Source organism: Dysidea avara, chromosome 4 (assembly GCF_963678975.1).
Source record: "Dysidea avara chromosome 4, odDysAvar1.4, whole genome shotgun sequence".
NCBI lineage: Eukaryota > Metazoa > Porifera > Demospongiae > Dictyoceratida > Dysideidae > Dysidea > Dysidea avara.
Genome location: NC_089275.1, coordinates 4596775 through 4610633, shown reverse-complemented (window position 1 = coordinate 4610633; position 13859 = coordinate 4596775). Strand labels below are relative to the sequence as shown.

The window sequence follows — 13859 nt, the reverse complement described above, 5'->3', positions numbered from 1 at the left end:
CCCTAAATTATGGGATATCTACTTAACTATGGTTCAAAAGTACTTCATTGAAAACTTTAATCTTTATACTTTGAAAAATGCTGCTTGAAATTTTTCGAATTCTTTTGTGAATAATGATTGGGTCATAGTCTATGTTTGATAAAATTGTTGTGGTGGGACCACAATGGGCTCAAGAGATATAATGAATTATGTTGTGGTATGCGGTGGAATTTGCAGTCTATTATTGCTGTATTGGAGTGTACACCTCCAATAACCACTTGCAACAAGGCCATGCCAAGTTTATCTTACAGAGTGAAGGTGTCTAGGTACATTACAACCTGTATTAGTGACCACCTGTATTGAAAGACCATCTATAAGCTGCAGTTAATTTATACTTTAATTGGATCTTAATGTATAGCAACAAAGCATCAACCCTTTCTAGCAAATCCAAAAATGGTCCTTATTAGACAGGTTGACTATAAATGAGCTCATCATGTGTCCATAAACACATTAATTAATGTTGTACCATCTCTTCAATTATACCTTATTTATTTATTGAGTAAAATCTCGCCGTAGTGCACTTACATACATATCCCTACTCTACACTATTCAAGTTACATACATGGCTGCATATAGGTACAACAGACCTCCTCAAAAAGGATACCTGGGCACCTTGATAGCTTCACGATCTCACTTTATAATTGTATGTACATTTTGGACCCAAGACAAGTCTGTGGTTTCTCAAAAATGACAACTTTATCAATGATCAAGGGAATAGAAGAGTTACACTATATACGGTAGATGCATTACTTGTACCAAGAGTTTTTATATTATTAACACTTGTTTGCACCTCAATGTGTGATTTATAGTACTGTAATTACTAAAATTAATGGATTTTCAAAGTATTTTGCGTTCACATTTTGAAGATCAGTACAGGCAAATGTTAAATATGTGGTGAACATGTTTACCTCCTATGTGAGTATGTGTATGAATTTATGACTTGATCTACAAAGTGGTCATGAATGTAAAGTAATGTAGTAATTAATTTTACACATTTAGGTACAATTAATGCATGTATATGGTAAAACCCCTGCATTGCTAGGACCATAATAAAGTGCTCATATTGCAGAAGCCACAGAACCACTAGAGTGGGAGTACAGTGTACAAACAAAAACAGGTGTCCTGGTTATCAAGGTATCCAGGTATCCCTTCTGAGGAGCTCTGTTGTATCTACCTATGCAGCCACATACGCAACTCAAATAGGGCTACGTAAGTCCACTACAGTGGGATTCAACTTAATAAAGAAGGTATTTGTGAAGAGATGGTACAACTTTTACATTATGTTTATGGTCAGATCTGTAATTTATAGCCAACCTGTCTAATAAGGACCATTTTTGGATTTGCTAGAAAGGGTTGATGCTTTGGTGCTATACATTAAAGAGGTATAACATAACTACAGCACATAGATGGCCTTTCAATACAGGTGGTCACTAATACAGGTTGCAATGTACCTAGACACCTTCACTCTGTAAGACAAACTTGGCATGGCCTTGTTGCAAGTGGTTATTGGAGGTGTACACTCCAATACAGCAATAATAGACTGCAAATTCCACCGTATACCACAACATAATTCATTATATCTCTTGAGCCCATTGTGGTCCCACCACAACAATTTTATCACACATAGACTATGACCCAATAATTATTCACAAAAGAATTTGAAAAATTTCAAGCAGCAGTTTTCAAAATATATAGGATTAAAGTGTTCAATGAAGTACTTTTGAACCATAATTAAGTAGATATCCCATAATTTAGGGATCACTGAAAAGGTCAATCAACAGTCTTCCATCAGTGAAAATTGCATTTAAAAATATTTACACAGTGCAAAGTTGCAGTCGATTTTGTAACTAGAGATGGACCAAATTTTCATGAAATATTCAAAATATTTGAGGTCATAAATCAGAAACTAAGGAATGTATGGAGCTAAAAATTTGCATGAGTGATAAGCACCACAGGTACTACTAACACACCAAGTTTCATCAAAATCAGAGAGGTGACCCAAAATTCCTTGTTGATTTGACATGGAATGACCCATATGTGAGATGTCAGTCTGCCCAGGCCCCCACTACATTAGCAAGTAAGGAACACTGTATCTGCCTCTGTACTGTAGAGCAAACATAATGTTCTGAGTAATGCATATGGCCAACATTAATGTATGATGGATTGAGGTATATTGGAGCTAAGTTGTAAACGGAATTCTTAATTTTATAGAAAATGAAGGCTTAGTTGAATACAACTGCAACTGTATTTTACAGTTCTACCACAGTAAGGGCTGTAATGTTAGTCAGCTATTGTATTATCATAAATACAACTCTTACCATTGTTTCGATGTCAGAAGTGATCGTTCAATTAACTGCCAAAAGTAGTAACTTGTGTATGTTCTATTAGAGTAAAATGAATCGGCTTACTGATCTACATAAATCCGCCAATCTATTTAAGAACAACTGTTTGGAACTGTCATTATTTTATTCATGAAAGTCCATGCTGAAGTATATACAATGATACCCTGGTTAACTGTTCACTTTAATAACTAGTTAATCAATTGGAGATCCAATAGCCAGTAATGATAAGATAACCGACTTATTGGCTCCCAAATGTAAAAATTGCACCAATATTTTGAGTACAGTGGAACTTCTCTTAACTGGAGCTCAGGTATCTCCATTGTCTGGACAGCCCAAATTAGTCATGTGGCTTGTAGTGCAAGTTTCCAATTATTGGCAGGTATCAATTATCAGCACTTGTAAAGTATAGAGGCTACAGGATGTATGGAGGCTACCAAGTTCCACAATTGGCTGTTATACCCTCTACAGCATTTCTTACAATTGTTTTCATTCAGTGATTACTGTTGTAAAAGTTCTATACAAGCTATGCTGGTTAACCATGGAATTGCATAAAAATAATTTTATATTGGAAAACAGTATGTTTTTTGCATCTAACCTGAATATCTCTGGAATGGCTGGCCTCATCTTCATAAAACTTCAGTGAAACGGAGTTATCCAGAGACTACACGTGCACCTCCCATAACAATTTCACAATGAACCAACAAGACATCATGGAGTTACACACAAAATCCTACATTGTGCCGAAAATTGGTCAATCACAGAAGTACAATTGCTGAAAATAGGTGCCCCATGCCAATAGTTGGTGCACGATAGGCATTGCGATTTTTCTTATAACAACATGTTTACTCATGTGAAACATTTAAAATTTGGTTCACTAGGAGATGAAGGACTGCTCTGTTAAATGGTTCAAGCTGGAAGTTCAAACATCTTTGAATTATGGAATTACAATTGCGTGATTAAATGGTGCCGATAATTGGCGACTTACACTAATTTATTGAAGTTTGGTGTAGATGAAAGCACTAGGATGGATTACAACCCAAGGGAGTGACCCCTCTGCCCACTAAGATAGTAATAACAACATTACTTGTATTTAAGTTAGTCACTTTTAGTATGTCAGCATGCAATTCTTAGTTATGGACATTTCTGAGATACGGATGGTAGTGTGTACCAGACCGGCTGGATAAGAGAGGTTCCACTGTACTGCAATGCATGTCTTCACACTGTGAATATTTTTTGCAACATAAAATTTCTTTTTTGTATCTAAATTGGGTAAACACATGAAATGATTCAAATCATACAATATCCAAAAAGTTTGCTTACAAAACACTTTCAGATTGACACAGCTCGTATAGTACAATGTACATCCACAGGTCATTCACTGGGTAGAGATGCTTTCCTACAATATGGGATAATATCAGAACTATATAGCTAAACTGGTGGGTCTGTTACCACACATCAGATTGTATAGTATGACCACTGTGTTGTGTATAGTTTTCTGATAAAGTGGAGGAGGTACGTTATAGTGTTCACTGTGCTATTGAGATGTGTGCCAGGATCAAGTCTGGTGAGTTAGTTATATACTGCGTATCTATATATATGCTCCTACAAGAGACTATACAGATAAATTGCTTGTGAAAATTTCCACTGATGTGGTGACTTTTTTTCTTCTATATATATACAATGCTATATTGTACTTATAATTAGAGAACGTATTTTGTTTAATACATTTGTGTACTTTGGGACCTCATTTCGTAGTTATTTTACAACATTTAACATTTAGTGTATTATTCTTGATTCTATTATCCGAACACCTTAATTGTCCAAACTGGTTGTTCAATTAGAGTATTTTGTAGCTGATGAATGTTGTATTAGAGTAAATCAAATGGCTTCATTGACCTGAACAAATTCACTTACCTCAGAATACCTTTGAAGTATTAGGATATCTATGTTGTTGATTAGCTACCATATATCCTTGTACTTTATAGTGGATTAAGCTGAAGTACTATAGTCACTTTAGCTGATATGTTTATCAACATTAAACTATGTACACTATTTGGTAATGATACTTTAGGAGCTGAAGCTGTCAAAGAATTAGTACCTGCTTTGGTGGAGAAGTTGGATGCTGAAGAAGATGGCAATATGAAGGTGTGTATATTCAATGTAGCAGAGTCGGGGTTGTTAAGCACATGCGCTTATAATTTTCAGAGAAAACTTCATAATATCTGTTAGGCGCACATGCACAATAAATAATTATGGCTGGGGTTAGTATATCTATGGTTTAACACAGAATCACTATGTTGTAATAGAGTAGTTCATGGTCACCATGCCAGTGTATAAGAATATTTAACTCCATTTCTGGGTGAAATCTTTGTGATGAACAAGAATATCCCAATCCAGAAGGCTGATTTGCTATGACATAGTGGAGGAAGACCTCAAGGGAGACATAAGCGCTCGAGGAGACTGTAATTTTCTGATGCTTCTAGCTTTTCTTCCTATGTGTAACTTTGTCGCGTGTCGAGCCTTGCATTGGGCCATGTGTGCCTATCAGCCATGGTTAATCACAAGAGCACTTAACAAATAAATGTGTTTAATAGACACATGTGCTTAACAACCCGACTCTACAGTATTATTGAGATTGTAGTTGTGTGCCTTTAATATGATGTATCAGCTCCATTGTGTAATTCATAATAGACAGGCGCTATATATACCACTCTCAGCATTTAGTGTCTTCACTTATATTTGTTACATGTTGCATATGCATGTGGAGACTAGATTACTAGAGTGTTTTATTCCAATGATTGTATTGCACCTGTAGCCTGATGAATATTCGTATGTATAGAGTTTAATGGCAGAAACTGTTGAGGGCAGAATTGCCATCAAACTGTGGTGATATTCAATAGTGATTTCAACTAAATGCTGTTGTGTACATGTATAATGTTTTTAATGTGTGGAATCATAGATACAGTATACCAACAGGGATTGGAAACGGAAGTAACTCACGTGATATCTCTTTACAAACTCTCAATATGACGTAACAGACTTGAAATACCATCCGTGTCTCGAGCGCGAGTGACCGTCACCATAGATACCAGTGCAGCGCGAATTCGTTAGAAGCCACTTTTGTGCACGTTGTAGAAGAATTACAGCCTAAGCGTTGCGACAATTGGGCTAATTACTGTTCTACTCGAGGGCGAAATTACCTGCGCGTGTTCTAGTACACGAGTGATTTGAAACAATCATTGACGCTCACTTCTGTGGTAAGCTTAATGTAACCCAGCAGTGCTTCTAGCAGTTGTGTTATTTTGCAAGCCTACCAGTAAGAGCAGTTAGAAAAGTGTTATGTTTTCTGGTGTTTACATCGTCAGTGCCGTGTAAATAGCTTATTGAAATTACTATTCGTGTTACCATACTGGACATTTTAATAATTTTACAGTTTACACTTGTGTTATTTTGGAGGACACATCAGTAACTTTGTGTACCAATATACCATGTCATTAGTTACTAGTACATTAGTAGAGTGTAATGTGAATATTAGATTGTTCTGAAACCAATCCTACAGGAAATGGGAGGTACAAAGATGGAATCCATACCTATACACAATATAATTGCTGAATAACCACCATTAGCACTGAAGAATCTGAGAGTTGTTTACCATAAGGACAAAGAAGAACAGTGCACCGATGTGAGAAGCACAGCTCAAGACCATCAGAAACAAGTTGACATCATATTGCTTGATTTTGCTAAAGCTTTTGACACAGTTCCACACCAGCGATTACTTACAAAATTACAATACTATATGGCATTAGGAACAATACATATAACTGGATCAAAACATGGTTAACTGATCAGACACAATGTGTACTTCTTAATGGCAAATCCTCAACCCCAGTAACAGTTACATCAGGGGTACCACAAGGAACAGTACTTGGTCCTCTGATGTTCTTGTTGTATATTAATGACATTACCAGAAGTATTTTATCCCCACTACAGCTGTTTGCTGATGACTGCTTGTTATATAGAGTAATTGATTCCCAGAATGATGCTTCCATCCTTCAGCAAGATCTTGACAGACTATCAGAATGGGTACACATATGGCAACTTAGGTTTAATGTATCCAAATGTGTTGTAATAAGATGCATCAGATCTCAGTCACCTATAATTCACAACTATGAACTGAACAACCAATTACTGATAGACATACATACCTCAGAGTACTCTTGGACAAACATTTATCTTGGTAACCTCATGTATACAAAATAACAGTAAAAGCATCCAGAACATTAAACTTTCTTAAGAGAAACCTAAGCAGTTGTTCTACACAAGTGAAAGCAGCAGCGTATTTAGCAATGGTAAGACCACAACTGGAATATGCTTCAGTAGTATGGGACCCTATTTATAACAGTGATGTACATAAACTTGAAAATATTCAAAGAAGAGCAGCAAGATGGGTATTGAAAGATTACAGTAGATCCAGTTCAGTTACTTCCATGCTCCAACATCTCTCCTGGCCTGAACTTAAAACTCGACGCAAGATATCCAGACTGCAGACATTTTACAAAGCACTTCATAACCAAATTCCCTTATCTATTCCATCCAATTATCTCCCAATGACCAGAGAAACCAGGCAATATCATCAGTACCATTTCATACTCCCTACAACATCTACTACAGTTTACCAAAAAGTTTTTTCTCCAGAACAGCTCAAGACTGGAACTCGTTGCCACAACTCCTAATTGATTTAAATGACTCTGACTCTTTCTCAGTTAACGTTTCTAATTATTGTAGTAATGTACATGTGTGATTTTTTTCCTGAGCACATCAACAGTGCTGGCTGCTCAGTAATAATAAATAAAAAATAAATAGATTCACTACCAATATCTTCTTGTAAATGATACTTCCATGTTAATGTATTGACAACATGGCTTCAAGTTCACTATCTGAACACTTGGATTGTTCTGCACATACATATACTGGAATATAATTGTTGCTGAATGTGACTTGGTAACTGGTTATATTTGTTTGTTTGCTTTTCTTCCTTTACGTTTTGTTATCTTGTGTAGTGTTGCAAAATTAATGTTAGCTATATCAGTATTTGTTGTACTATTATAGCAATGAGCATGCATGCACATTTATTTATCAGTTGGTCACAATTGTGTTATATATAGATGGTACCAGCTCTGTTGAATGTGCTGCCAGTGTAGACAAGCTGGCATGAAGGGTGCATGGAACCGGAGTCGTTATCATTTTATTATTATTAAAGCTTTACAGCGGCCAGCACTGAAGGTCTGACAGCAACATGTGCTGCAGCCTTTGGATTATCCGTGCTAGCTAGCTACCAGCTGTATGGGATGTCTAAACCCCTGCAAAAGCGCTTCCAAATATCAGGCAACTTGTGGAGTCTTTTACGGTGGAATTCACACCAGAGTTTCTCTTTCTTTGTGGAGGTGGACTTGTACTCCCTTAAATTTTCGAATATTTCCTTAAGTGACATCACTAGCTCTCAGTCGCTGAATTCGTCAAAAGCGTCCATTGAAGCGTCTCCGTTCGTAATATGGTGCAAAATTGCTTCAACAAACTTTCTACCACTCTCCATCCGGGAAGATCACAAAGCCCACCTATAAAGCTACGGACAATTCCACTCGCCATTACTAGCTACGGATGAAAGTTTACGTCATGCGAGACACGGATATGTTTGTGCGCGAGTCTCCGTTTCCAATCCCTGTTGGTATGCTGTATCTATGGTGGAATGTACAATACAAAGCGACTGTTCAATTAGATGATGTAATCTCAATTGTGTGTTCTAGAGTAATATATGCTATATAGAGTTACTGAATAGAATTAAAGTGTGTCCACTATACTGAGAGCAGATTTATGTATCTTGGGATAGATACCTTATACAGTGGAACCTCAGACCCCACTTATTCGGATTCTCAGTTAACCGAACTACTGAAGTGACTGTTCTATTAGGGTAGTTGAAATACAATAATATCTACCAATGTTCTTTAAGCTTATTTATACACAGTTTCAGAGATACAAACTTTTCAGACTTACAGACCTCCCCTGGTCCCAAGGGGTTTGGATAACTGATTCCACTGTATTATAGTGTGTCAATGAACAGGCTATAATGCCTGTTTGAGTGCTATAGTACATGTATTTGGCTTTGAGAAGTAGGTATTATACTTGTGTCATGAATTATTCGAGCAAATTTTTTTGGATGAAGAAATGCATCATTTTTTTCTCACAATGGGTTCCACTTGGTAGTGATTTTGGCTATGTATAATTCAAACATGGTACTTATCACTTTGCTGTATGTTGTCAAATGTGTGAGCTTTGTATCCAGGATATCTCTTTAGTTTCTACTGTGTGTAGGAAATTCATATTATTCAGGCTGGTTAAGTCAACCAGTAACATGACCCCAGCTATTAGCCCTAATTTATCTACATGTACATACTGTATAATAAACTATCTAATGTATATATCATATCACTCACAGCTGGTATTACTGGACAGTATTCACTGGTATTCAGTGGTTGATCCTAGTCCAGCCCTCAATTGTGGAGCAATGAGGTAAAGCTGCCAGGAACATCATGGACCTAAGGTAATTAGGTGATGGTTTGTATGTTATTACAATGGTTTTGTAAACTCCTGAAACCACTTCCACTATACATCAGTTTAAGTCCTGAGTTCATGCTGTATGTTTATCTATGAAAGAAGAAAACCTCTATATTACAGCAAATGTAGTTCTATAATTCTTGGTCCCAAAGTGTCCGTTATAATGAGGTTCCACCATCGACATTTATCAAACAGTACAGTAGTACTGTTTAGTAAGTTCCCCCCTAATATGATGGGTATCACCAAAAATGCTGCCATTAATTAACCCATGAATCACCACTGCCACCATATGGCAGCATGGCATCTTAACTCACCCATAGAATAAGCTTTAGCCTTGTAAAATGCGTTTCATAGCAAGATGTGCTAGTACTAAATTGGACACACCCATAGAGGTCCTGTTTCTGGGATAAACTGGACTAGTGCGCGTTTGTTATGTAATAGTGTAAAGATAAGCCTTCACAATCGGTGAGCTAAATTGTTCTTCAAGTTGAAAAGTGTTATAGAAAGTGTTATACATCAATGGAGACAGGTAAAGTCAACAGTTAGCTGCTTTATTGCAGACTTGGCATGGTGGAAGTATGTGTCTGTATGCATGTGCAACAGCCAAAATGGGACAAATCACAAAGAAACCAGCTGTGGAATGGATCACACTGTAAATAAACTGTATAGAATAGTTTTTTGGAGTATAATACACCTTTGTAAATGAATTCTGCTTTTTGTTCGGGCTGGTTTTTACCAAAGTTCAGACTATGTTGTTTGATAACTTGGTTGCAGTTGCTGTTATGTAAGCAAAAACAACATGGTCAACCTCCTTAGTTTATAGCGAGTTATATGGTTACTAAGTAGTTCTGTGTACTGGATTGTTAGTATGATGCAATTTGACAATTCAGCCAGTGGTCCCTGAGAATTTGGGCGTCAATGGATTGTAAACCATCACAGAAACATTATATGCAATGAAATCTTTTTTATGGAATAGTCTTAGTGCATCTAATTTCAACAAGAAAAACCTCACAGCAGCTGGATATTGAATCTTAAAAGTCTAATTTTTGATCTGCCTACCTACCTGCCTACCTACTACACAGTCACAAGGCTAGGATAGCAGCACATGGCCACCATTTCACACTACAATAGTAAAATCAATAGTAGCTTGTACCTTTTTTGGTGCTGATGGGTGTCTGCCTTCTGCACTTTGCATTTCCTTTTAAATTAAATAGCTGTCTTCTTCTTCATGCAAGAAAACCATAATGAGATATTAATTTTCCGTGTCGACATTTTCCTTAGTGAAGTGTATTTATACACCATGAAACTATTTAAAGCGCTTAGGCTACTGTAAGTAGAGTCAATGGTGGAGTAGACATGTGTAGCTGCACTATAAAACAATTGCATGGTCCCACCACACCCCTTAATGATCTAGCTGCATGATAGTATAGCGGCACAACCAAAAAATCGTGCACTTTTTCATAAAACCATGAAACTTTCCACATAAATAGTAGTCCTCAATACATGTAATTTTAGATATAGTGCCATCGCTGATTTGACCTTTGGTGACCTTTACGGCCATTTTTATAAAAAAAATTGATCATTTTTGTCTTTAACTCCCTGAGGCAGTAATTAACTTGTTAAAAACATGGTATCAAACAAAAGATCTTGCTGATAGAAACAACTTGGTTTTATTTGAAGTCAATAAGTGATTTCATTACAAAGTTATTATCATTTTTATTAGCTGCAAAATTTGATAAATTTATGCATAATTATCTGCCCACAGGTAATTCACACCTTGAGGGCAGGTAAATTATATAGAATTTTGCAACTAATAAAAATGATCACAACTTTGCAATGAAATCACCTATTGACTTCAAATAAAAACCAAGTTGTTTCTATCAGCAAGATCTTTTGTTTGGTACTATGTTTTAACAAGTTAATTACTGCCTCAGGGAGTTAAAGACAAAAATGATCAATTTTCTGTACAAAAATGGCCGTAAAGGTCACCAAAGGTCAAATCAGCGATGGCACTATATCTAAAAATACATGTATTGAGGACTACTATTTATGTGGAAAGTTTCATGGCTTTATGAAAAAGTGCACAATATTGCCAATTTTGGGGGCTACGCCGCTATACTATGAATCAGCTACAGTTTTGTAAAAAAAGACTAGCCATATGACAAACCATACCCCTTAATCTATTGCATACCTTACCCAAGGCAAGTAGTGAGATCGAGATACTCTAATAAAGCAGTCACAGCTGCACACGTGTAACATAGCTAAGCAAAAAAAGTGAACTATTAATCTAAAAATGAAGTAGGGGTCCAGTAATAAAAAATGTAGTGAAACAAGAGATATGATGTTAGGTAAACTATGTGGGAAAATCCCTGCTTTGGCATTGAACAGATCATGGTAAAATGCCAATGTTGGCTCATAGCTATCTCTTTTGTTTCACTACTTTTCATCACTGGAACCCTATTTAAATAATAATTACTTAGCATTGTTATTTGTTTTGTATACTTTCACATTTGTTTACATGTCAAATGGATGGGTACCTAAGGGACCAAGTATTAGTGTCCTGATTTAGAAAAGTGTCCTGATTTAGAAAAGTGTCCTGATTTAGAAAAGTGTCCTAATTTTTCCAGGTCAATTTCAACAAGGGAATGGGGATTAATATGATCTGATGAAGTACAACCATTCATTGTATACATTATAAACTAGCTGAGAGTGTCAGCCTTACTATGTATATGTTACTGTAGTTTCCCACTGGAGGGTAAACAACAAGCTTACTACAGTGTATCCACACTGGTGGGGTTGTTGGAAGATGCTGACAAGTTTGTACACAGTCAATCAGCTGGAGCCCTGATGAGGTAACTAACCATTAGATTGTACACAATACATGCACACTGTCTCACTTGAGTTTTAAAAATCAGCAAAGTAACATGACTACATTTCTGTATGTAGTTGCAGCTTATAGGTTTCGTGCTTTACTTCAATATTTGGTATAATACTCTAATAGAGTGCATATTTTTGAGGACTTCTAATAGAACATACAAAGAATGTTCTAGAACAGTCTAGTACTTCTATTGGTAGATCTATAAAATTACAAACGTTTATATTTAAACTAGAATATATATTTATAAAGCAGAAAGTGTTCAGCCAGCAGTTTAGTGGTTAAGGAGGTTAGTTATGGAATTCCCTGGTTCGAAGTGTGGTAAGCTTTCTTTGACATTTTTGTGCACCATTTTTACCCCATGTTGACTGCTCTATTAGAGTATCTCAATCCCATAATTTTACGTACACTTGTTTGGTTTTTGCTTGCAGCTGTAACTATATTGCTTTTCAAACCATCAAAAGGCACTGCTACGATGATCAGCCTATGTACACACCAACTTTCAAGTTATTCCCATACTCGGTGACCTGTAGCCGTGATAGAAGTTTGATCTTTTTTACATGAATAAATGCTCATAACTCCTTGGATATTTATCAGATTCATAGCAAACTCGTACATAAATTCACCTTTATACACTCCTCATTTGTCCCAACGATCAAGGCAATCAAGTTACACAGTTGCATTTTACAAAGTGTGCAGAAATAAATCAAAGCCCCCTATCCCCTACGGCTTAAGAAGAAAATGAAGAAATTAAATCAAAACTTTGAACATCCATATCTTGCAAATGGCTAGTATGAATTTAATTAAAATTGCTGTGTGGCCTACCCTACCTGGTGGACACCTATAATGCAAAAATGGTGTGCTTTGAAGAAGGGGCCATGGAGCTATGCATGTGAGAAAATGCTGTTTTTCTACTTTCTGTCAATATACTCGTGGTGTGGTGTGCTGGCTTTCTTGGACACATGACACACTACTGTGTGTCTTGATCCATGTATGGTATTGGTCTATTCTTCATACAGTATAACGGTGACTACTGAAGGAAAGAAATGTTTACTGGACAATGGGGCAAAACAGAAACTGTGTCCTCTACTATATGACAACAACTCAGAAGTAAAATTAAACACCATCAAGGTACATGTATACACTTTGCATATGGATATTATATTGTATTATTAATCCAGACACTTACAATGATTGCTGAAGTACCCACTGCTAGAGAAGAGTTGAAAACAGAGGCTTTGCTTAAAGTAAGAAGGGTACAGGAAATTTAGCCTGTACACTAATGACATATAATGTTTGATTCAGCTATAATAAAACAAGCATTCCATGTATCATCTGAGGTGCATAATATGTGTATGTAAATCTATAAGCCTAATTCATGGTATTGCATTTCCACATCATCAGTCATTTCTACCTGAATATTATTTGTTTTCACTCTTTAGTTGGAGAATATGTCACAAGGTGATGCCTCCAGTCATGTGAGACAAGTGGCATTAAAGGCATGTCAGGTGATCAAGTGGAAACCATGACAACAACAACAACTTTACATAATCTAATATTGATAATGTATTCTGATAATCACTCACCAATAGTGAATACGTAATAAGGTCCTGCGTACAGAATGGTATTATTCTCAGCTGTTTTATACATTTTATCTTATGCCCAATCTTAATATGGAGTGTTCTTCACTACATTATCATTGTTAAATTGTTCAGTATATTAGGGATCATGGAGATTTGCACTTTCTCACAAAAAATAATGACCAGAAAAACCAGCCGTAATTCACTTTTAGGGCAGGTAAATTTATCAAATTTTGCAGCTAGTAAAAATGACCATAACTTTGTAATGAAATCACCTATTGAGTTCAAATAAAAACCAGGTTGTTTCTATCAGCACGATCTTTTGTTTGGTACCATGTTTTAACAAGTTAATTACTGCCTCAGGGAGTTAAGGACAAAAATGATCAATTTTCTGTACAAAAATAGCCATAA

General features: G+C 36.2%; 1 protein-coding gene across 1 annotated transcript in view; it reads left to right on the top strand.

Annotated features, from left to right (window-relative positions):
• The window catches only part of LOC136253448 (radial spoke head 14 homolog), a 123235-nt gene extending 109830 nt beyond the window's left edge, over positions 1 to 13405 (top strand). Inside the window, exons 8-11 of the mRNA XM_066046133.1 lie at positions 11735 to 11845; positions 12888 to 12999; positions 13050 to 13115; positions 13311 to 13405. Of these exons, the coding sequence (XP_065902205.1) occupies positions 11735 to 11845; positions 12888 to 12999; positions 13050 to 13115; positions 13311 to 13397 (376 nt within the window). The 3' untranslated portion in view covers positions 13398 to 13405. The remainder of the gene's footprint in view (positions 1 to 11734; positions 11846 to 12887; positions 13000 to 13049; positions 13116 to 13310) is intronic.
• The last annotated feature ends 454 nt before the right edge of the window (positions 13406 to 13859 follow it).